Source organism: Limanda limanda, chromosome 15 (genome assembly GCF_963576545.1).
Source record: "Limanda limanda chromosome 15, fLimLim1.1, whole genome shotgun sequence".
NCBI lineage: Eukaryota > Metazoa > Chordata > Actinopteri > Pleuronectiformes > Pleuronectidae > Limanda > Limanda limanda.
In genome coordinates, this window is record NC_083650.1 from 13,444,406 (window position 1) to 13,470,202 (window position 25,797).

Here is a 25,797-nt window from a genome sequence, read left to right on the forward strand (position 1 = left end):
CTCGCTCTCCCTCCTCCTTGCTCTCTCTCTCCTTCTCGTTGGCTGTCGTGTGGTTGTTGCGCTCCGTTTTGATGGGAAAAACCCAGAAGAGGAGGAAGGAGACAGGGGGGGATATGATCGGGCAGACCGGAGTCTAACGCATTTTTTATTTTCCACCCGCTGAAGCATCTTGTTGCGCCGGACTTCTACTGTCGGGAATGGGGAGTATCGATTCGCTGGAGGGCTGCAGAATTTATTTATAAAGGATGTGGTCAAGTATGTTGGGAAAATAGCCATAGCTTCCGCAGTGTAAGGTAAGATCACCATTCCTATTCATGATTATTATTGTGATTGCATGGCAGCCCCAGTGGATCAGCCGCGGGGAATATGCATGTGTCATCTGTGCGTTAAAGTTTACCCTCCTCCTGTCACCTATTCGGATCCCGTCCCTCCAGCACCACGGCTCAGATCCGCGCTAAACACATGATTGTACCCTTCTTTCCAAAGAGCTGGTCTCTCTCTCTCTCTCTCTCTCTCTCTCTCTCTCTCTCTCTCTCTCTCTCTGAAGAGGCAAAAATCACTTTAAAGTGCCGCGCGTCGAGCTGACACCGCATGAGATGTACCCCGTGTCTCTATATTCAGATTTCCTCTTGAGACGAAATTGCTCTTAGACGCCGAGGTAATAAAAAATCAGCGTCTCCTGACGACCGATTTATCGTCCCCGGAATACTAATTCTCTGTGTACGGGCTGGCTGCAGCCGCGCACGGCCGCGATCCCTCTTCTCTCCTGTTTTTGGGGGGGTAAGGATGACGGACTCGTCATATGGATTCATCGCGACTAAAAGCTGATTTCGCCCCACGCTGCTTCCACAAATCCTTATGTAACACATACATCCTCCTAACGTAGTGTGGCGGCCAGGGTCCTCCAGCATTCAAACACAAAAAGGGGAAGAAGTTGGGGACAGTAAGTGCACATTTGTTTTTTTTTTTGCATCCTTTTTCCTCTGCACTGTCTGCAGCCTGCATGGGGGTTTTTTGGTAGAGGGGGGGGGGTTCAACGCCTACATACACGCATACACGCACGCGCGCACACTCACTTGGAGACAGGCACACGCACGCTCTGCTGTGACACCGCTCACAGCTGCATTGCCTGTAGGATTAAAGCAATCAGGACATCGCATTGCATTCTCCCTCTCTCTCCCCTTCTCTCTCCCCTTCTCTCTCTCTCTCTCTCTTACTCACACACACAAACACACACACACGCACACGTGAAAGCTCAAGCACACACATGCACGCACGCACGCAGACACACACTGGCTCTTTATCAAATTGCATTGTCAAATGTGTCAAGCCCTGAATTTCGGAGACGTGCGGGTCGTGCGGCGGAGCAGAGGAGCCACAGTGACCAGGCTGCCGAAGAAACATTCATTGTTTTTTTTTACAGTGTTTTCCTCCTGTTGGTGAACTGTGTCGTGCGAGGAAAACGTTAAATCACGAAGAAAAAGAGTTGCGTTTGACAAGAGAGAGAGAAACAAGAACCCGGTTACTGCGTAAAATGAGCAGTTGCTCCCCGCAGCGTCACGAGCACCGCACCGACTTGGATCACACTTTGCTCATTGTGCGTTTTGGATGTCAGATTATTCTAAACAGCATTTGAATTCCTTCAGGGACTGTGCCATATCAAACATACCACTCGATAAACAACTGTCTAAATTACTCACATTACTGCACCCCCTCACCGACACTAAATAAATAAATAAGTAGTGGCTGAAGCGACCACAAGGTGGCAATGTTTGCACAAAGTAAAGTAATGGAGGAGGCAGGATGGGGGGGATGCAAAAGGCACGTTGCTGAGGTTAAGGTGTCTTTTTCAGCCATTTTCACGGTAGGACGTGATTAGGACCGTGTGAAGCTCACCTGTCATATCACTTACCATGTTCCCTGTGTCCTCTGCTCTGACATGCCTTTTCTGTAATTCTCTCCCATTTCTCCCTGCAGGCCAAATGACATAGGATGAAGGCTGTTCGAAACCTGTTGATTTATATATTTTCCACCTATCTTCTGGTTATGTTTGGATTAACTGGCGCCCAAGATTATTGGTGTTCCACTCTGGTGAAGGGGGTCATTTATGGATCATATTCGGTGACTGAGATGTTTCCTAAGAACTACACAAACTGTACATGGACGCTGGAGAATCCAGACCCAACCAAATACAGCATCTACCTGAAGCTATACAAGCGAGACTTGAGCTGCTCTGAGTATTCCCTGCTTGCTTATCAGTTTGACCATTACTCGCACGAAAAGATCAATGAGCTGCTGAAAGTCAACGAGTCTATAGTGTACCTCTGCGATTCCAAGAATATTTATATATTTTTGCTGTATGACAAGAATTTTGTCCAACTACGGAGAGTTTTCCCTTATGATTATAACGGATTGACGCCGCAGAAGCTGGATGAGGAGGAAAAGTCCAATGTGGAGTTTCTGGTGTTGAATAAGGCGAGCCCGAGCCAGTTTGGGTGTCAAGTGCTTTGTACATGGCTGGAAAACTGCCTGAAACAAGAGAAAGGGACAGTGGAGACGTGTGGGATCGTGTACACAAAATGCACATGTCCCCAGCATTTAGGCGATGGAGAATCAGAGAGCGTGCTCATGCTCAATAACGTGGTTTTACCTTTGAATCCACAAACGGAGGGTTGCTTGTCACCCCAACTGCAAACCGGGCAGGTCTGCAACCTGAGTTCAGAAGTGAAACGACCTCCTAAAGAAGGTAAGTATCCTCTAACCTTCCTATTTCATGCTCCTTTTATGCTGAAATAGATGCAGACTTAATGGACTACTGTAAGCGTAGATAAGATGGTAATCATGTCGTTCAAATGTGCACGTCAATGACTCCCTTCTCTGCCCTTATTGCATGTTTGAAGTGTGATGGCCCATGAAACAAAGAGCACACATAGATAGATAGACTGCAGTTGGCTCAGAAATGTGTCAACTTCAAGAACAAAGCTGCCAGAGGAGTTGGGTGCAGTAAAGACCACACCAGCACAAACCAAACCACCTAAAGGGGGTGGGGTGAGGGGGGGTGGGGTCTTTCATTTGGTTGGATCCAAAATGCACTATCATTGCTGCAAATTTAAAATGGCTGTTTATTCTCTCTCTCTCTCTCTATGCTCCTCAGCACAGAGTTAAAATGGCTGTGATTCCAAAATGTTAACACATCCATGTCAGTGTCATCCATACAAAGACCAACAGTGGTCGATATGGACACATCCATCGGTTTTTATTGGCATCTACGTCACATGGAGCGATTGGGATCATGGATTCAGCAGTGTCAGGTTGGATCACACTGCTCATGCAATGTGGATACCAATCAAATGTTCAGCTGTTAGTCAAATATGTAGGAACTAATAACTAAACATATTTAAATTCAGGATTACTGACTAAATGAGAGCCACTTATCCATTGTTGCCATAGAGCAATGCAACGTGATTTTTCTGTGTGTTGGAACTGAGCAATATTAACCATATAGTTAGGAGCTTACAGAAAAAAAAGGTGGAGTCACTTGCAGCTTTGATTCAAACACAGGTTTAAATCGAAACATACATATCTATACATCCTCACACATTCACAGGTAGACGGCAGAAAGGACATTTAATAGTAAGCGGTTTGGATAAGGTCATAATGATCCTGCTCATTAGTGTTACCAGGTAGCAAGGGGAGTTATTGTAGTTAACACATTTCTGCAGCTCTTTGAATTTCAAAGGGAGCCCTTCCTGACACGTAGCTGCTCGCATTCTAACAGATAGCAGAGATAATCCCGCAGGAATACGATACTTACTTCAGAGGTGAGGTGCGTTTACCGTGAGACATAAAGGAGGGGTGTTCATCCCGGCACGCTGAACCAAAAATAATGAGTCAACCTTCAGATTTTTTTTTGGGGGGGGGGGGGGGGGGGTTGGGGGAAATAATGATAGCAGGTGCTGTCTCCCCCATGGCACTTACCAGAATAACAGTTGCTATAATAGCGCCTCGGAGTACAGGTGGCAGTTTTCTAATCAAGAAGAACAGGTGAGCAGCAGTTCATCTCTTTGGTTGCCTCACGCTAAATATATTCTAAATCCTTTTTCTAGGCCTATTTTTGAACCCAACTAATACACAGAAATATTAGACCTAGATTCTACTACGCCCCTTGGATCTTTTTTAATGCTTTCGTAAGAGTTGCCCTTGCTCCAAATTTCCACGATTAATTAAATGGCTGGCCTCCATCAAGTTGGATGATAGAGCCCTCAAGCAATTAATATATACAGTTTCTGATGCAAATCCCAACTACAACTCAATCTGCAGTCAAGCAGCATGTGCGGTCACCTCAGACAGTATGACTCAGCTGTCTATTTTTTTTCTCTCTCCAGATAATTTAATCATTTGGCGAATCTCATGTTCATATCACAAAAATAACCGGGGAGAATTATGCTTATTTTCACAGAAAATTCTCTGCTCCAAAACAACATTTGACATTTTTCTATCAGCATGTTAATAACAGCTTAAGAGCACAGCTTATTTTTTTTCCCCCTCTCAGAAGATTTTCCACAAGCTTCTATTTATAGTGTTGGGTGATGGGAGGTTTGAATAATCCGTTTTCATCTGGATAACGGGGAGATCACCACTGGGTTTTAAAAGAGCACTGCGTCTCCTGTGGCGTCGTGGTGACAGACTGGGTGTTCCTGATGAAGAATAAAGCTTTACAAACAGTGGACAAGGGCTCCATTTGATAAAATGGCTTGTCTTTGATCTTCTCAGTTCCTGGTAGAGGATGGCTCCACAGCACATCAAAGGGAAGCAGTGCTGGAGGTTGTATACTCCAACCTTACCACTGCAAATGCACTGAAATGCCCAACTGGTGTTTCACACAGACAGAGGAAAGCAACGTTTTTAAGGTTAAATCTCTTAACCGTTTAAGGTGGTTATGCAGAAAATGGATTCCTAACATTCCTTGATACTGGGGTATTGTGGAAATCACAGTGACAAAATGAGATCCCTAGCAGATGTAGCACCAGGGTGACTCATTTCTGCAGTTACATTTTTTTTTTTTTACAACATTTTCACATTTCATGAATAGGAGTAGTAAAAGGATGGAAGCACAATGATGCAGTGGCACTCACACTGAGACAATTCTCTGTCTTTTCTCCTCCTTTCTCTTGTGTGTTCACATGGATTTCTCTCTCATCCCAAACATGCAAGTCAAGGAGACTGTTTACGCGGAGCTGCCCACAGGTGAATGAGTAGTGACTGCATAGCTCTGACGTCCTGGTGACGTGCCCTGGGTGTTTTCTTGCTGTCGATCCAATTAAATCCCTGATCCAACGGGTGCTGTGCTGAGTTCTGGAGCAGAAAATCTAAAAATCTGAAGTCAAAAGCAGACAATCTTTTTACAGAGTCTCTATACTGTCCTAAATTTGAATCTCCCCGGGGCATATTTTTCGTTTTGAAAAGATGAGTCAAGCTCATAAAGAGGCATTCAGTTGCCAGAAAGGAAGCAGAACCAGATATTTTAGTGCACGTTCTCCCACAGCTTTCTACCCTTTCCGTGTCCAATCCTGTGCAGATGCTGATGTTTACATGTCTACAAGCTTAGAATCCTCAAATTGTACGGTTCAAAACATCCAGAAATTGCACTTGGCTCACGGAAGTTAACACAATGAGGCGTTGTGTTGCTTTGTGGCCTAGTCTCCTAGTCTGCCCCTGGCTAAGGAAGTGTCTCATTCTTTGTCTCGTTTGGTTGGAACTTGCCAGTTTTCGAGGATCAGGGTCAAGGGGTCTCATTGTTTGAGGGGAATGTGCTTTGTTGCATGTCCTCCAAGGTTTTCATTGTTAATGCCTTGTACAGCACTGTTCATTTCAAGAGACCCACTGTAGAATCTCAGTTCTTAAATTTTGTCAAATATTCCAGTTTATATGGCTGCATCTAGCTCGACCATCTCTTTCTTCTTTTCACTGACTTCCAGGTAAAAGAGGAAAAATAAGTCAAATGTGGCAGTGACAGTACGATGCCTTCTGGAGATTAGGGTTTATAATTTGTTTTAAACCCGATAAGGCTACAAAAGAGCTGAAGCTGATAAGAATGTAAAATATTCAAATAAATATTTTATGAGTTCACAAAGCGGGCCTCCAAACCCATTGTTAGTACAAGAAGTAGCCTAGTAATGACTATGACATCACAGATTGGAGTCCTGATCCTTTTGTTTTTCGGTCGAGACAGAATTGCTCACACTTATGCACATTGATTTGACTCGTACATGCACCATGCAATATGTATGCAATATATGAATTCTTCATGGATTCTGTAGCTTTGTTTAACACGGATGATTAAAGCCAACTGCCACAGATCTGACACAGAGGGATAGACATGTCACATTCTTTTGTTGCAGTATGTTCATGTTATCTAAGAAACATAGCCACTTAAAGACTAATTGCAGATGCTAATCTGTGCGGACGCCTATGATCACTACGTTTTTTGACAATGCAGACCATGTGCCATGTGGAAAATGGCAATAGGATTTTATTGGCAAATGTGCGTGAAGCGTTCTAATGCAGCGTCACCTGCCAAAGTCCTGAGCACTGCAGCAGCTCAGCCTTGCTGCCTCACACAGTGAGGCCTTTTATTCACTTTGGATCTCAGTCAAGTCACTCAGTAGTCACACTGCATTATGCTCACCCCCATTGTTCAGTACACTTGGAGGCCATTTTAGTTCCAATTCAGTGAAGGAGAGAGCTCAGCTCAACAGCACAGAATCTGTTTGTTTTATCATAGACATGCAGTGTTTGTCTTTAGCTGTATTGAATGTCTTAAATATCCCATGTCCCAGTTTCCCCTCAAATCCTGGGCTAAATACCTAAAAGAATTCTTGCTTGCTGTAAACACTGTCTCCAGGTTCAGCTCTTGGATGTTTAAAAAAAGTATTTGAGTGATGCTCTCTATGAACATTTTTCTGTATTAAACCTCTGGAGACAGCTGAGGAAATGCTTAAGAAGGTTGTTAGGGGATGACAAGGTCAACACAAAAAGCAGGATACACTGGGGGACTCTGAAGAATCGGCATGAAAGCATCAGCCATCTTCTTTGTCCATGAACTGAATGTATAAAATTTGCCTATTCAAAAAAAAAAAAAAACAGGGTTGTGCAGAGTGTGAAATTTTAAGTTTTATGCTGTAATAAACGACAAAGCTATGGACCGGTTCCAGTCGTGTTTTGGGAAACATGTAGGAAAATAGGTTAAATATTTGACCAAAACGGATCTGGAGGGAGTGAGCAGGTCTTTTCTTTGCATGGCTGAGATATACATATCTAAACTCGATATTCTCCAAATGGCCCAGGCCAACGTTTCCAGATATAAAAAATTCATGAGGCTCTGAGGTGACACTTAAGTCAGTGATACACAGTTAAACCACAAAACTGTTGCTACGTTTAAAGTTCTGCTTGAGCCACTCACACTGTCACACATGGATGCAAATGGGCTCTTTGGAACCACAAACATCACTGTTTCCCAATCATTACAAATTTATGATACAATAAAGTACAGAGCCCACCACACAAGGCTTTTCATGGCTTTTATTTGAATTGTAAGTTAAGAAATTCAAACAAATACATGGAATTTTATCAAATGGTCGCTCTGGTAATTGTTTTATTTAAAAAGGGCAAAAAAGCTATTTTCCCAAATAGGTTATAAAAAGAAGAAGATATAGTCTAACACAAACAACAGACACAAACACATACATTTATGCCATAGTTGCATTTATTTCAGTTCATCAGCAAAGCTCAATAAGAAAATGCTGATGTCATGTATTTGTAACTTATCGCAGCAATATCCAAATCAAAACGTGACAAATGTGACAATTGTGTGAATGCTTGCGGATGTTGCCAGGCAACTGTCAATCAAAGCTGAGCCCACTCAAACCTCAGTTCTGAATGTGGCTCATGTAGTCATGAATATTTAAATATATATTTAACATTTGGAATTAAGTTAAGAGCCTTAAATAGCCAATCCTCAGTTTCTCCTTCAGCTTGCACAACATTTTTAGAACAGCTGGAACAGGAAGAGACCTTGGAAGCAAGGTTTTCTTATTTGGCATCTTAAAGTAAGCACATGTACTTTTTATAATTGCCGTAATTTCATTTAACTACTATTTCCACGGCTCTACTGACACTGCATGTGTTGACAGTTGCCTTGTATGATAACATAATGGTGCAGTGTGAGAATCATTGATGTGGTTTTGTTCTGGGACTTGTTGTCTATTGATGGACAAATGACGAAGAACTGACAATAATTTAGTGTATTTTGTTCAATCTCATCTGTAAACTATAATTAGATTTTTTACTCGATTACCATTAATCATCAATCCAATGAAGTGGCCCACGGAGAATTGATTCACTGCGGGCCTAGCCATGATGCTAACAGCGATAACCTGGCAGTGGGGTGGATGTAGATGAGCTGCTCATTTGACATGGATTTGTGATCTCGGTCTTGAGGCTATGTTTCAACAGCATGACAATCGGAAGTCAAAGTGATAACTCTCCACAGACTGTGTGCTGTGAACTGGCTGCAAGTAAATTAAAGTCCTGTGTTGTCACAGCTCAGCTGCACTCAGGAGGACGCTATGGAAAACCAGAGTTCAATTTAGAAAAGTGTGGTCCTGAGATATGTTTTTTAGAGAATCTAGCAGTGCACAGTGTGAGAAACAGACATTTCAGGAAAGACAGCATGGATAATTGCAAAAATTTAAATGTTTGCTGCTTAAATGCAAAAACATGATGCTGTGACTTAAACTACCTCCAAATAATACAAAATTATAATTTGATGATTCACTTGAAAATTAATAGATTAAGAGAGCTTTGGTATTGTGACCAAAATGTACATATAAGTTAATTTACTGATATTTAATTTGTCGATTAAACTGATTCATTAAGAGTAATACAGGTCTATGATCTAATAGATGCTAAGCCTGTTAAAAGGAAAGAAATGTGGTCGCTGATGAAACAATGGGACCATATTCTCAAGACGGCTCTGGGTAGGAAAGTAGAAAATGAAAGCTGCTTATTAAAAACACTGAGAAATAAAGTTGGAATCATGTTCATGAATGCAAAAGCAACATATTCCATTGATGTTATAATTGAAACAAAAGAGAGATGCCAAAGAAGACACAATGGCAGAATTTGAAGAACTGTACAGGGAAATCTACGACCATTAATAAAACAAAAGAGCTAAATTTAGGAGATGTGAGTCATGATCCAAGTAGAGACGCTGGAGTATTTCATACTTATTTCACTGACTCCATAAAGACTATAACTCAGAATTTCTGTATATCATATTATCCTCTATCTCATTCATAGTGACGCTGCCATTCTGACTGCTAAAAAATGGACAAGTAAATCCTAAAATTTCTTCTTAATGGTCCCAACACCAATGGATGTCTATGGGATGGTCACAGTATTTATCAAAATCCATAAGGGTGCATTCAAATCTTTCTGTTTCAACATTTTTTAATTGGTCCATTAATGAAGGAGAGTTTCATTAGTGTTTCACAAGTGCTTGGGAAACTGCGATAATTTAATTACACCAATGTTCAAATCAGGCGACCACATGGTCATCAGTAATTAGAGACCCATCAGTATCCTTCCAGCACTTTCAAAAACTCCCCCCCAAAAATGAATCTTTCAATTAAAAAAAAAGATTATATCAGGTTTAAATGTTTTTTTTATCAATGTGTCTGGGACTGCAGATAAAATTTAGATTAGTCACATTAACAAGATAGATACAAGTGCTCATGTTAATTAATGTGCATTGTCTCTTTTAAAATAGAATAAACTTCAACACATACTATTTCGCTGTTGCAGTTTTTAGGAACTGTTGGGAATTATCACCAGTATCAATAGATCATATTTTATAAGCTTTTTTTCTTTATTATCGTAATATATTAATAACTAATTAGGGGAGGCTAGAGCTATTTATCATATATGGAATAAATGTACTGGAATAAAAAGTAATGTGAACTGTAGATACTCATTTAAAATACTTAAGATTTTAACTTAAAGGCTCAGTGTGCATAAGTTAGTGACATCTAGTGGAAAGGACGTATGTTGCAGCTGAATACCCCTCACCTCACCCTCCCCTTCCAAACATGGAATAGAACCTGTGGCCGCCTTCAGTTGTCATAAAAACTCAAAAGGTGATTAGTTTGTCCAGTTTGAGCTACTGTTGAAAAACATAGCGGCCTCCGTAGAGAGGACCCGCTCCTGATGTAAATATAAACTATTTATATAAAGATCACACACTAGTGAAAATACCACAAGGATTGTTTTATATTCAATTTCTGCCAATCGATCGCTTTCACCAAAATCTTATTTACTTGAGTATTGTAATTGAGCTTATGTACTTAGTTACAGTTACAGCCTCAAACCCACATTTCTTAAATGAGAACATCAACCCAGGGACCATCACCAATTCAGTGTCATGTAGGTGACATGTGCACCTTTTTTAACTTAATAGTCAAAAATAAACATAATTGCAATAAAAGTCACGAGTAACACTAAATGTCAATAATGTCATATTATGGTAATCAGCGGTATGGTTTATGTAATGTAATATCTATTTCTGATGTGAGGCAGCCGCCCCCCCACAGCGGAACCCTGCACGGGTGACGAGGAAGAGAGCGTGCGTGTCTGATTTATTATCACGCATATCCCACCTGTACGCATGATTCCCGTTGTGGAGTTCTCGCGGCGGTAGATTTGTGTGCCTGCGCGTCCACGCCGCACCAGCGCTCCCACAACTCCTCATAAATTCTTCTTGAAACGCCACAGATATGCCTGTTTAGCATTCAATCGCTCATTCAGCGCTCTCAGCTTTGCCCATTAAACGAAAATAACACAAAGCCACAAATCTTAACCACCAGCGTGTTGTTGTTGTGGAGAATGTTGAGCCGAGGCTGGATTGATACTCTTGTCTGAAGGATGAAAGGAAAATAGGATGTAACGAGGTCTGAGTTAGCAGTTCTGTACCTTAGATAGTTAGCAGATTCATTTATTGTGGTCAAGCTTCTATCACTTTGGATGATTCCTATACATCATTTTAAATACTAGCAATATGTACAAGAAATACTGAGTTTTTCCTTTAAAAGGCTTCACTGTAGGAAACGTTCTATCAATGTGTGAAAGGTTTTGGGTCTTGATAAAGATCTCTTTCCTCCTTTTTTCCACTGCAGAGGAATTGTTCCGCGTCTCATCATGTTGAGAGACGCTGGTGCTGCATCAATTTTGCCGTAGTGCGTGCACGGCAGAAGCTGATGCTGTTCTTTGTCAAAGGCTGTGCTTGCTCCATCACCACAACAGCAGTACACACTTATCACCAGACATTTCCATTTGTAATTGCACGTCTTTGACATCACAGCATCCAGTCCCTGTTTTGCAATTTATGTGTGAAAGATAAGTGGGACCTTATGAATCAAAGCAAAAGCCATTGTCTGTCTCGGTAGATGAAGAAGACTGTCTCATCTTCTTATTATACAAATTACATCTGTTCAATGCCATCAAATGCATAATTCAATCCAAACAATTATTTCTGATTCCCTGCATATAAAAAAAAAAGCCCCTGCTGTCTGACGCCGGAGAAAAGGGGGGCACACGGCGAGCTTGTTTCCAATATATCCAACTAGAACAGAGTGTGACACCGAAAGGTTTGTGGCGTCTCTTCTTCACAGCAGAATGGAGCAATTCAGCTCACTGCAAAACAACTAAATTGGTCAACAATTGTGATTCTCATATGACAAATCCATTTAGAATACAAAATCCTTCAGAGCGGGCCTCAGCCAGTGCGTTATTCATCCTTCTGAGGGAACATGAGCAACAATCACGGGTCTGTTAACGCTCTGCCCTACAGTTCTGAGGCCAGGGCCGATCTTTGAAGCTCTTTGTGTGGACAAACACCGTCAGATGTCTCCAGCATTTTTCTTTTCTCTAAATAAGCTTAAAAAACATCATATTCCAACTTTTGCGTGGGCTGATTCGATGTTGTAAATTATTATCAAGCCTTTGTCATGCGGTGCCAGATATGGTAATGCAAATTATGTGCTGCTTTCTGCCCCTCAGTTGCATGTTCCTGCGTTTCAACCCAGTTAGATTCGGCCTGTCACCGGACGGCTATTTCAGCAGCGGCATTTGCATAAACATCCGCCCACAAAAACCTGGCAAATGAATCTGTCACTCAGAGACTCTGTCTGTGTGGTAAAGTGGAGGCAAATCCATCTTTTTCCTGTCACTGCTCTCGCTGGCACTCCCTCTGCAGAAGTAGCAAGTGTCCTCGTGGAGCTGTAATGGATGCTGCCTTTAAACTTACATGCTATGATCTAGGGCAGCACACACATGCTTACATAATCAGTGTCATGTAACAATATCAGGTTGTGCACTCATCCCTGCGTCGTTCATTCAACATTTAGGACTCAAGTCGAGGAATTGAAATCGCATTCTTTATTGTGGGATTAATTAAGACCTGATTGCATGACAGCCGCATACAGTATTAGTAGTATCTGTGAATAAAAGGCTGTTGGACCACAGGTGCTGACGACTGCTCTGTGAAGCATTAACTCTGAAATGAACGTTTATGGTCAAGGGCACGAGTTTAAGGCAAATACCACTGTCTGTGATCCCAGATTGTCCAATCTACAACCAGAGACCTTACTCCTAATGCCCGAAATAAGAAAATCCAGACTGATTTGTCAGGATAAGGAAGATCCAGATCAAAGTTGTGACTTTTTTAATCCGTTATAGACTCCTGAACCTATCTGAACACCCACATAACCACGGGCGAGGTTTTCTTCTTGCTATTGCTTATTAAAAAAGAAACTCCAGCGTCGCTCATAAAACAGTAGAAAGAAAAAAGCAAAGAGACTTATTTAAAAGTAATTAGGATTTTTAAAGAATCATGAACATCCTTTGTAAACAAGCCTTCACTTTGATGTGAAACAGCACAACTGGAGACAAATGGTCCTGAATGCCCTACGCTCTGTTGAAAATGAAAACAGCATTGTAAATACATAATTCTGGAACGACATGATGTGCTGTAGTGCAGGACAAACAAGGTACAATACAAGTCGTTCATGTGACCGTGTCAGGGTTCAGACGACAAGCGTTTGGTCAGACAAAGGATGCATCAGAGTTCAATTCAACAAATTTCTCAGAACGACAAGATTATGTTTTGTTGTGGGCAACTGCAATAACAACAGTATTCAGGCTTAATGGTGGATGGTTCAGCTACAACAACACAGTGTCATCCATAGAGAAAACATACAAATCCAAATCCATGAATCAAAAAGGCTTACAACACAATATTTGTAAATAAATTATATCATGCTATACAAACCTAAATAATGTAATATTCATTAAAAATTAAAAAACACAGTGATAATATTTTTGCATTGATCACTGATCTGCCCTGATCATCCTTTACCATATCACAGTGACATGAACACATTTATCTTATTTGTCTAATTGATCTTGTTGTTGTCAGCTGTTTTTTTGTTTTGTGGTTTTGCAGGATTAAACAACAAAGTCCAAAACATATCCGCTGCTCTGCGCCTGTACGATTATTTCCCCGTACTAAAATGGATAATTGTATACTGAGAAACTCTGGGGAAAAAAGTGGTCTTTTGAGTGGAATCACTAAGGCTTGACAGATGCATGATGGGATATTTCAGTAACTTGGCTACCATGTGCAAAGACAGCTGACATTTACTTGCACTGCCTGCATGTTTCCATGGAGCGCAATTAAAACTGGGCTCCTCTCACTGTAAGGCAAAGTGTTACGTAACATCGAATGAGATTAAAACATTTTTTCACTCTGCAACAGTTCTCCGTCCTACATAGCACAGAGAGATAGTCCAGAATAAATAATAATAACGACGATAATAATATAAAGAAAAGATAAAGTACTTAAGTAGATGTAAGCAATGGATAAGCCAGATATGGATAAAACATCATAACCAGACATGGATCAGACTGTTTCATCAAGGACACATGGTAACTTGATTTACAAATCAGATTTAACCACGTTCGTGGCTGTGTTGAAATCAGATTTCAAATTTCTGGATACAGTGTTGGTGTGTGTGTGTGTGTGCGCGTCAGTCTGCCTGTTCCAATCAGATTTGAAACTGTCCTTTACACCAATATCCACCCCCGCTCCCAACAACGATGTCACTTTCACATCATGATTATCCCGCCGACGCTTCCACACATCTCTAACTCATCTGTCACTGTTGCTGTCTGGTGCGTTGGCTCAGGTATGCACCAGAACTAGATGTGCTGTGGCATGAGAAAAAAAGAAAAGAGATGGTCGATGCATCCTCATCTGGCCTGCAGCATATTCTCCTCCGAGTCTAGTCCACCAACAAACCTACACACTACTATGTCATTACCATAGCAACCACTGCAGATGGGCATTCCATTCCTACCCGATCACTTGCAAACAGCAGCTTGGACGGATAAAATGTAATAATAACAAATGAAGCAAATTAGATTTTCTAGTAGTTTGGATATTGCACTTTAAAGACATCATTGCAGCCTAGGACTTTATATCTTATCGGTGGGATAATTGTGAAGATGCAACAATTCCATTATCCACATGAGCTTTTTAATAATTAATCTTATAATCTGTTTTTTATTAACCATCTAAAGCTGGGCTATGAAACACTATAATCATTATTACAATTTAATTTTCAGCAATATAGCAAAGGTGCAACATAAATCAATATGTTGATTATGCATTGCGCAGCACAGTGAGGAAAACCTTTACTCAGGAGCAAAAATCTGTAAATAAACTTAAAGGAAATAATCTACCACTTATTATAAGTTATTGATATTGTCTAATATAATGTTTTTCTAACTTGATCTAATTTGGTTATTGTTCAGCCCTCTAACAATCACATTGGTCAAGGTCTGGTCATGTTTAGTCTAGTATTTAAATAATGTCAGGGAGATTCATATTTCTATGATTTTTATTTTTTTAACCTTGAGACAGTTTCCGTTTTCAAGCCTATATTTTTGCAACCCTGAAGAAGCGCCACCTCCGCCATTTGATATCCTTGAGAGTTTAATTGCTTTGCTTGAGTATGTAATATTATAAACATGCTCTTTCCTTAAATAATCCTTAATTGTTAATTTGCTCGCAATCTCCTCCAAGTCTAAATGGCGGCATCAGTGTGAGATCTCTGAACGCAGCGAAATGAGCAAATCGCACTCCACCAAATTAGCAGAAATCTGCAGCAGGGAGCCCCATCCACTCAGCCAATTCAGACGACACGTCAGGTGTTGGGAAGTTCTCTGCGGTATCGTGTTAAAGAGAAAGAGCCTCAGTGCACAGGAGCCACGGTGAAATGTGATAGATAAATCAGAAGGTTTTGGAAATGGCTTTGGATTAGAGAATCAATAGTGGACCACCACAGGTAGTCCAGACTCTCCAGACCTGCTCTGCCTCAGAAGCACCTCCACTAAAACCCCTTAGTATCCTCTGACTCACTGGATTGTAATTTCCATTCTTTTGTGCACGGGCCACAAAATAAATGCAAGCTACGGAGGATTGAATGAAACACTGCAGGCAGATGGTGTCTAGCGCAGGTCTCTGAGAATTACACGCGCAGTGTAATCTCAGGCTTTCAAATATGGATTAAAGACGATTCTTACATTTTAATTCTTAATCAGGAATTTTGCAGCAGCTGGAAATGTTTCTTTTTGCTGGATAGTTGGTGTTCCCGCCTCGCGGCAAGGATGCAAGCGTCCTGAGGGTGTGTGATCGGTGCTTTGTGACGTCGCTGTGAGGGGAGGTTACGGCAAAATGGTGGAAAATGTTCAACGAGAAAGGGTCAGTGCAACAGGGAGTTCCAGCTTGTGACATGTCAAACATGGAAAAGAGCACATGGCTATGTAAATACAATTTAAAGTGCCAAGCGATTGCATTATTCCAGGCTCCCTTCCTCACCAAGTCAAAGGCTGAATGCATAAACCTACATGTCCTCGTATGTACGATGCAAACACATGAATAAATGACACAGGAAACCTGAATAGACTCCATTTAGTCGTGGTGATCTCTTGGCCCTGAAACACTCCGGATTGAAGCTCGGGACGGCTGACAGAGTTCATCTGTCGTCGCAGTCCCATACAGCATCAGCTCGTGATTGAATTATGCAAGAGGTCAACCCGAGCGTAGTGAGTCAGTAGCAGCGTTATTCCCTCCAATGAGTTTGGTGTGAGCCAAAGTGATCACGACCGGTAACTGCAGCCATTTCTCGTGTCATGTGTGGAGGTTCGCTTATTTGAATCTGATGTGGGCCTCTTACATGGTGGATGTGAGGAGACAAATCGCTGTGGTAATGGCAAATCTACTGGAAATGTAATTTATAGTGTTCACTTTTTTATAAAGGGTGTTAAACAATGTTTTCCCCTTTCAAAACCCTGTCAAATCTAAAACTCTGATCTATGTGAGAATATAAACAAATTCACATAAGGAAGTGGAAGGGAAGGGATGAATCATTAATATTGAGCTTCACAGCATTTATATTTCATATTAGATGGATTACACTTCATTACACATCATGTGGCAAATTATGTATCGGAGCTGTGGCTGCGAGCTTCATGGATGATCATGTTTTGTTCATTGTTGTCTAAACTAGTCATAACTAGTTTGTTACAATATGCCTACTGTTCTTGGCAGTTTTTGTAAAATTGGACTTCTAACATCGCTTTAAAATGTATTAGTTGTTAATTAGGCCTCAATTTGATCAGAATTTACCCATATTTTTGGTTTGATTTTGCATCTGTCAGATACATTTATATTTGCCACCATTTCTCAAATCTTTTGCAGAGCATCTGCCACCCTGAGTGTGATGCAAATCCAAAAATGGCTGGCATGTAAATCCCGTGCTCTCTCCTGTAATCTGTGCAGTCTTTGATTTGGTGCATTGAAAGACACCTTTGTTTGTGGAGGAAACATTAATAGGCCGTTTCTATGTGTGAGGCACTTTTACAGAGCCTTTGATTTTGTCTCTTTGAAAACGCGTCTATGAAAAGAGGTCATGAGACACACAGCTGCCGCGCGTGTGAGTGTGTGTTGCATCAAGCTAATGAATATAGAGCAAATGGCACTGAAGAGATAATGTAGAAAATAATCGCCCTGTGATTCCTACTCCCTGTCTGAGCTGCACTTGGTTTCCGTCACTATTAATAAACACTTCTGCTTCGTGATGACTCAGTGCTTGCGCTCTGCATCCGCACCCGCCTTAAACTTTAAATCCAAACGCGGCGCATCTGGAATATTGAGACTTCCACTTGGGAAGTCCACAGCCACTGCAGTTGTGGAGAGTTTGCCTCTGCGCCACTCTGCAGTCGCGGTTTGTTTTGGAGGCACGGGTCACTGGAGGCCGGGACACCGAGAGAACTGAACTCCAAACCTGCACCGGGCCTATTGTAAATTCTGAGGATTTCAACAAGATCAGTATTCCTTGGTCAAAAGCCATCTTCCTGCTTTGCTCTGAAATGCATCAATGCAGACAGGACGGCTGGAGGCCATCACTCGCTGGTCATCCTTGTGCGTCAGCTGGTCATGTGATCACTCACTCCCACACCAAAAAAACCCCTTTTTTTTTCACTAAGCTATGAGTAACACAGACATGTCATACAAATCTGCCTAACTTGTTTTGATTTATGCACTGAATCTAAAAAAAAGTAGTTGATAAATGAATAAATGCATTTATTGTTTATAAGCAAATTATTTCACTTCAGATGTTTAATCAGGTGTAATGATTTTAAATTCTACTGTATATTTAATTTATTTGAGATGACGGCACACAGCAGGAGTAATAGTAAAGTAAAATCACAATGGTTTATTGATTTCTTCTTTCTAAACCTTCCTTTGTTGCATTCATTGACAAATTCTTACTGCAGCAATAAAGAGGAAAATAGTTCCGCTGACTGAGGCTGATTTGTACTTTTCCAATTTGAAATATATGAATTCGAAGAAAATGGCCCTTGCAATAACAGAATGCAAAAGTGTTATTTGGAAAAGTAAATTTTTTTCAAGGTTAAAATCTCCACCTTACTTATGCACAGCATCCTCGCTTGAGAGAGCCATATTAAAAACAAACCCTCATTTTTGTGTGCATGCGGTAATGTAGAATAAAGAACACTTGTATCCATGGAAACCATTTCAGCAAGTGGCTCATGCATTCGGAGCCGTACTGTACAGCCTCTTTAATCAGTGTCCAAACTGATGGGTCCACATTAGCTGCACATACAACAGCACGCCCTTAATAAAGCAAAAGCCACCACAATGAATAGTTAAGGTGACCCTGTGGTTACGTGTCAAACCTTGTGAAACCTGTTCTCTTCACTCCGTGTCAGGCTTCAACAAATGTCAAACTGCAATGTATGTTGTAGCTTTGCTTTGGCAAAAAAAGAAAATAACACATGACAAAAAATAAATTGTCAACTGAAAATGCCTCTGCCACTATCAGCTCTGAACATGCTGTAGGTCAAACTGAGAACTTGTTCTGGTTTTATTCCTCTGCGCCGGCGACAGCCAGCGGCCAAAGGCATTGTGTTTTTCGGGGTTGTCCGTACGCCAGCCTCATTCCTGTGAAGGCCTTGAGGGAATTACTTTAAATTTGGTACAAATATTCACTTGCACTCAAGGATGAACTGATTCGATTTTACAAATAAAAATGTTTGGCCTTGTGAGGGTGATATCTCAGGAACGCCCGGATGGAATCCTTTCTCATTTGGCACAAACATTCGCTTCGGACTCAAGGATTAACAAACTTGGTTTTGGTAGCCAAAGGTCAAAGGACCCCGTGGCCTCACAAAATGTGTTTCTTGAAAGTGATATCTTAAGATTATCTTGAGGGGATTTCTTCAAATTTGATACAAACATTCCCTTGGACTCAAGGATGATCTGAATAGAATTTGGTGGTTAAAGGTCACTATGACCTCACAAAGCACATGTTTTTGCCTGGTAAATCTCCAGAACGCCTTGTGGGAATCCTTTCACATTTGGCACAAACATTCGCTTGAAATTGGTTTTCACTTTGGTAGACAAAGTTCAATTTCATGGTGGCCTCACACAGGAACCGAATTTCTTCAACTTTTGATCAGTTGTCACTTGGACTAAGATTTTCAGAAACAGTGATTTCATCTCAATGGTCATTGGTCACTGTGACCTTATATACATCGTGAAAAAAAGGTTTTTGTTGAATATTTTTTTTTCTCCAAATGTACAGTTTGGATCTTTCTCTTTTGACCTGATTGAGATGTTCAACTAAAAACACCCGATACCAAGCCAAGTCTTTATTTGCATGAGAAAGCAAACGGATTAGTCCCATGATTTATTCTATGCAGGCTCATTTGAAAACTATTAGCAAAAGCAATTTAGTTAGCCAAATCTGATTAATGTATGGTGTCAAGACTTAACCGAGGCAAAAATCAACACTGCACTTTTCTGCATTCAGCATCTTGGTTGCAATTTTTCTCATCAGGCCATATGTGTTCCTCTTTAAACAAGAATGGAATTGTATTTGAGTGTACCTTTAACACTCAGGTAACGTACAACGTGTTGCCAGTTAGTGCCCATTTACTTTTTTTAAGCCTGAAAAATGTATGACACTACAGTAACTGCTGCTGCAGGGCGACTGAGCTGTGATCAGGTGTCTTCAGGCACCAACACCTGGCACCGCTCTGTGGGTTTGCGGCTCTATAGGCACATTAAATGAAAATGTCTGTGCCCTGCTCTCGCACAGTGATCTAAAGGCATCATTTAGCAGGTGCTCAGTAGCCTTGAGATGCTCCACTTTAAGAGCTCTGCTCCTCGCACCATCTTGCAGAACCATCAGCTCAGCGGTGTCCAACGCTCCACTGTTGTGATGTTGTCTCAACAGTTATTCAAGTGCAATAATTGCAGCTTTTTCCTCTGATGTGAGGTGACAATTAGAGGGGGAAGAGGGGGGGGGGGGGGGTTGCAAAGAAAAAGAGGATTAGCAGTGCGAGTGAGAGAACGCTTTGCCATTTGGCAGTTTGAAAGTAGGCACACTGAATTGCAAGAACAATCAGAGGATTCTGTAAACAATGTTCTTTGTGGGTGTCAAGAGATGCAGCGTTGACATTTTTTTTCACAGTGGCTCCCGATAAGCGAGAGGGCCTGAATATATTTCAGGACGTAGAAGCTCATTATGTCCCCTCCTGTCTTACATTTTCTCCTTGGAAATTGTAAAGTTCAACCTCGCTTTGCGGCCGTGATGCGTAATCAACATGTTTAAGGTCAGTCGTGCCTCATATCTTTGACCTGTGTGACAAATGAAAAATAGTAGCGGGAGACGCTGATTTGGTTATCTGTGTCCCCAGCTGACTGAGGCATTACAATAAGCCTCTGAGGTCAGTGTCAGTGGGCGAATGCAGATCTAATGTCAGCCCTTATCACAGCAGTCTGTTCCGAAGGGTCCATGTCTCCGTGACCCTGTTATGGCACCTAGTGGTACGTGCTAGTCCATGAGGTGAATTTCACCCTCAATTGGCTATTACAGGCTTTACCCCACAGTCTGCTGTGCACCTCTAACAGTTTGCACAGTTTACAGATTGCTGATTGGAAAGGGCTCTCTCAGCTGTATTAGGTATATGCTGGCAGAGCGGGGGGTAAGCAAAGGGGCAACACGACATGTGAATGAGTTACAGGTTATAGGTGTATGCTTCTTCACAGCACTGCTGTTTGTTAAAGGACCAAACAGAAACTCGACGGAATGGAATCGATAGAATGTTTAAAGACCCTGACAACACAAGCACTGCAGCCTTGACAACCATAAAGGTTCTGTCCTTACCCTCTAAAAACCCTTATACTCTGTAGGTCTGCTGCCGTATGTGCAGCATTACAAGAGAAGTTTTAATTCACTGCAAATTGAAGACATTTGTGTTGTGGACTGTGGACACAGCAAACTAACTGCAGATATTATAAAAATATTTTACCATGTTTTATTGAGCAAACAAGTAATCAAAAAGGTAAATAACAGATTAAATTATTAAAAAAAACATTAATTGCAGCCCCATATATCATGGATGAAGACCATGGTCTCAGCGAGGCTCGTTATTCATTGGAAATCCACACAAGCGGTTGCAAACCTACCAGGCCACACACAAAAGGTACAAACAGCAGAAGACCAGCTACTGCAGAGATCAAATCAAGACCCACACATTACAACACTAGACTGCAAACAAAGACGGAAAAATGCATCTCCACTTCCCATATCTATTGTCAGCACATAAAATAAATAAATTTGTTTTTGAAGTTGCAGATAACTGGATGTCAGCTTTTTAAGCCTCCGTGGGCTGGATTCCCCCCCCCCACACACACTTGCTCCTCTATTGCCTGCACTTGCTGAGGTAACACTGTGATCAAATGACATCACAAATGTTCCTCGGGGTCTCACCAAGCTCAGCGAATCATTCTCAAATGCATTTGACGACTCAGATATTGAGCTAAAAGTTATTTTGACAAAGCGGGCAAGCAGAAAAGTGGATGATACCGGACGGATCATTATCAAAGTGGCAAACCAGAGGACTCACAAACACATGGACGTGAGTGCAGGCGCTGCAGTCAGCAGTTTCTGGAACTAGTGCAAAGGGATTTTGGATATGGAATGTACATCACAGCATATACAACAATATTGCATCCTGACCATGTTGGGTGTGCTAAGTGCAGAGCAACTTCAAAGATATTAAATTGTGCAAGCGATTTAAAAAAGGACTTAAAAATCCTATGAGTCATTCATTTGTAAATTGTAAGTGTCTAAACATTTCTCTGAGCTGCGACTGACCTAACAGGCAAAGTGAGTTAAGTCACACATGTCCTCATAGCAACGTGTGGAAATATGTTCTTCTCTTTGTTCTCTTTTGTCAGTTTGCATTGTTCTAACCTTGTCACGGAGCGGCTAAGAGGGCTCTCCTGTGAGTTATTTCATATGGGCACAAAACACACTGAACAAATGTCCGTGCATGCTTTCTGCCCTAAGGCCACGCTCGTTCACGGCGAAAAACCACGGAACACAATTTTTTTCGTCCTTGAGGTAGGAGCATATTTTGGATGTTTGGCCGGTACTTTATTTGTACCTGTCCTACAAACGCCCTCCATCAATTTCTGAAAAAGCATTGATTTATCGGCCCTGCAGCCTTTTTGGACGTTAACAGGGAAAAAAAAAAACTTGATATTCGGGCCGAGTGTTGGTCTGTGTCCATTCCTGCTGCTTGTCAGGAGTGTAACTCCAAGCCTGACTGAATTCCCAGATGGACTGAAGCCATCAGCCCGGCCAGACAGATGAATCTAAAGCAAGCAATGAGATTTCTGCTGGAGTCTGCCTTTCAGGACAGAGCAGCATCGGTGAACTCAGTGTGAAATAGGTTGGTCTGGACAGTGTCTCCTTGCCTTTAATGCACAAAGCCGAGGCTTTGTTTAGATGCTCCTTCACGTTCTGGGATGGGAAAAAAGCGTGTCTAACAGGGAAAGTCAGAATACCTCCTGCCTTTAACAAAAAGAGGGAGCACTCCGATTCCATTCATTATTCAAGACCTTGGACTGGCATGTAAAAATAAACGCCACGCCATCAGATAAAGTCAGTGCTGCCTTCGACAGAGTAAACACCCACACAAATCTGTCACTACCTATGTATGTTTGTTTTAGAATTTAAATTGAATGTCTCTGGAGAAGAGCAGAGTTAATAAAAAGAAAGAAAAAATAAATAAATAAAAACATCCTCACCAATATAGGATTGTTGATGGATTTTTTTAGGATGGACACTAACACAATAGACACGGTCAAAACCGACTGTATGGCTATACTGTGTTTATTGTAGAACCTGTATAAACAACTGCTTTTAATTGAAACAGCGCTAAAGTCTTCTCCAAATGTTGCTCGATGCATATGAGCATGTTTATCAGTTCTTTATCTGTGTGTGTCTCTCTTACTCTTCGTTTTCACATAGCATTTCAACACTGCTGAATTCCTTGTAGACACTGTCTGTAAATCCCAACATTACAGAGACTGGGTCTTTGCTAAGAGCAATGGTCAATGAGGAAGGTCACATGGAATTTGGCTGACCAATGGTTATTCTATGCATTTTCCGTTGCTAGGCAATAGAAATAAGAACATTTTGCGTCAAAATAACATTCCCTGTGTGATTATGACGTCTCGTACTTCAAGGTGCCCATCATCACCTTAAGAAATATTGACAAAAGGTTTCATTAAGCGTGGTCTGAACAAAGATGTTTTTGCCTGTCAAATTCATTTCAAATTTCTTAACTGCAATCAAATGCAGTAGGCCTGGAAACTATGTCAGCTATTATTGAGACTTACAAAGACACAAGTTCGAGGCTTTCATAAAAAGGCTTAAAACATTACAATTTAAATAGATTGGCTTGTGGGCATTGGACATCATGTACCCATCTGAGCTGGATGTCTGTGCCTGTTATGCCAGCATTGTACTAGTTCTGATCGTCCCTAGGCTCTCTACATGAGAAATTGCCAGAATCAGCTCTGATAGACAAGAGCGGAGGGGAAGTTTTTAAAGTCTGCACAGCAACACTGGGGGAGTGGGAGGGAGAAAAGGAGATCAAAGACCCAAAGTATAAAGCCACATTTCTTAAATGATGATGGTGAAGAATCGTGCGCCAATCCTCTTGTTAACAAAATGTACCTCAAACATTGTTGCATTTCTCTTCAAAGATATGTTGTCTTACTTAAATGTCCAAAATGTGACAACACAACCAGTGAGTGCAGTCATTTCCTTTCATTTCTGATGCTGTTCATTGGATACCAGTCAGATAATGGTGTGGATGTGACCTCTAACTGTGGAAAGACATGTGAAGCCTGAAAGATGTATCACATTCCACTGGACTATGACAAAATACCTTTTTAGAGCTGCTGTCCTCTGAGCAGAACAAACAATGTATATTTATTTTATCTTTTCTGTAGTAACATTACAATTTAAATGAATTTGTTAACGAGAAAGGCTCGGATCACGCCTGATTTTAGATGTTACAGTTGGATGTCTTAATAGTTGGAAATCAGTAACAGTAACAAGAAAAATCCATACGTTACATTCTTGATTCATGAATTGAATAATTATGGACATTATCCAGTATGAAGGTTACATGCACAGCTCATTTGCTTCATGGACATTATAGAAAGTGAGAAGACAAGGCCAGCAGAGAGTTTGAGAGGCCAGATTGAAAATCACAGCCAGCACACTGTATGTCCCCCACTTCTGAGCAACCAGGACACCCCATGGCATGTTATATTTTTGATATTTTCATAAACATGTCCTATTATTAGCTTGTCCTGCAGCACTTGTGACATCAGCCTGACTGCAGCAGCCTCCCTTCATGTCTTAGCGCTGCCTATTACACTTGGTCTGACTCACCAGTGTACTGTGCCTCCCAGCTGGCCATAGGCTGACACTGTCTTCCACCTCATTACCGGGAAGGCCAGTGAATGAAGTGAATGCCGCCTCCTGGTCTAGTTAGAGGCTGACACCTGGGGCCGTACAATATCTTATGTCATTTACCTCAGATAACAAGTGAGAAAACAGACACGACGAACCAGTCGGACATCTATAGGGCAGCTGTGATATTTCCTTTTGAAATTTCATAGTTGCTTTCACATGATGAAAATACTGATGGCCTGCATTTCGATTTTTTTCAATCTTGCAGAGCTGTGATTTTGTCTGCTGGTGGTGAAGGGATGTTTATCCACACAACACTACCTTTTCTTACCGAACAGCATCAGCCAGAGAATTTACATTTTTTAAATCCCCTTAAAATGACCTAAACCAGAATTTCTTCCGTACATTTTGCTCAAACATGCATTTACAATATATTTAAAGCAGATATAATTGTGAACCTCATATTTATGTACCCTCATCATTAACTGCTTAGTATGTATATCTGCAACTCTTGCTACATTAAACCAGTAATTTGTTGACTAAATGATTTGGACCATGCTAATGCGTGCTGCTATTTGTTTTGGCCTGTGAGCCCGTTCTGTGTACAGTAAGTCATAGCTCATTAAATTCTCAATAGAAAACAAAGACACCATTTATTATCTTTTTAACCCTTGTGCATTAGAGTATTAATTATATTTTTATTTAATGAAAACATTATTCTGCCCTAATGACCTATGCAGGAAAAAAATAATGGTTTGCACAACTTAAGATCATTGATTCAGGTTTAAATCTGTATTTGGCTCAGACAGACTGCACAGTCATCCACTGCACTCCACTATATTCCACCTGTCAAGTCCTTTTAAAGGGCAATCTCCGTTATTAGTAGGTTGTTTGGAGCAAAAGCATAAGGTCACCTTTGTTGCTTTCAGAGGCCACGTCAGCTATGCAATTTGAAATTCTGCCATTTTGCTAAAGAGACTTAATTATGGATGGGCTGGAGCAAGCATTTATCATATTTCACCCCCAATATTATGACATATTTGTCAGAGCATTAATTTAGATTAATGGCATGGGGAGGGTTTTGGGCAATCTGCAAAGCCCTTGACAGCTCATCCCTTCAGAGTCAGATGGTTTTAATGAAGGTGGTCTGTACAGTGGGCACATGTATAACAGAGCCTGAGCAAGAAAAATGTATTTCAGCTGCTAAGTATCCAACATTCTGTTAAAAAAAAAAGACAGTGGTAATTGCCCAAGCCTCCATCCACCGACCTGGGTATGTGTGCAGAATTAACAGGAAGCAGGTGCTGAGTCC

At 41.2% G+C, this 25,797-nt stretch overlaps 1 protein-coding gene across 1 annotated transcript in view; it reads left to right on the forward strand.

Moving 5' to 3' along the window:
• Positions 1-1,992: 1,992 nt before the first annotated feature.
• The window catches only part of adgrb3 (adhesion G protein-coupled receptor B3), a 117,016-nt gene continuing 93,211 nt past the window's right edge, over positions 1,993-25,797 (forward strand). The window contains exon 1 of the mRNA XM_061087441.1: positions 1,993-2,746. Within this exon, the coding sequence (XP_060943424.1) occupies positions 1,993-2,746 (754 nt within the window). The remainder of the gene's footprint in view (positions 2,747-25,797) is intronic.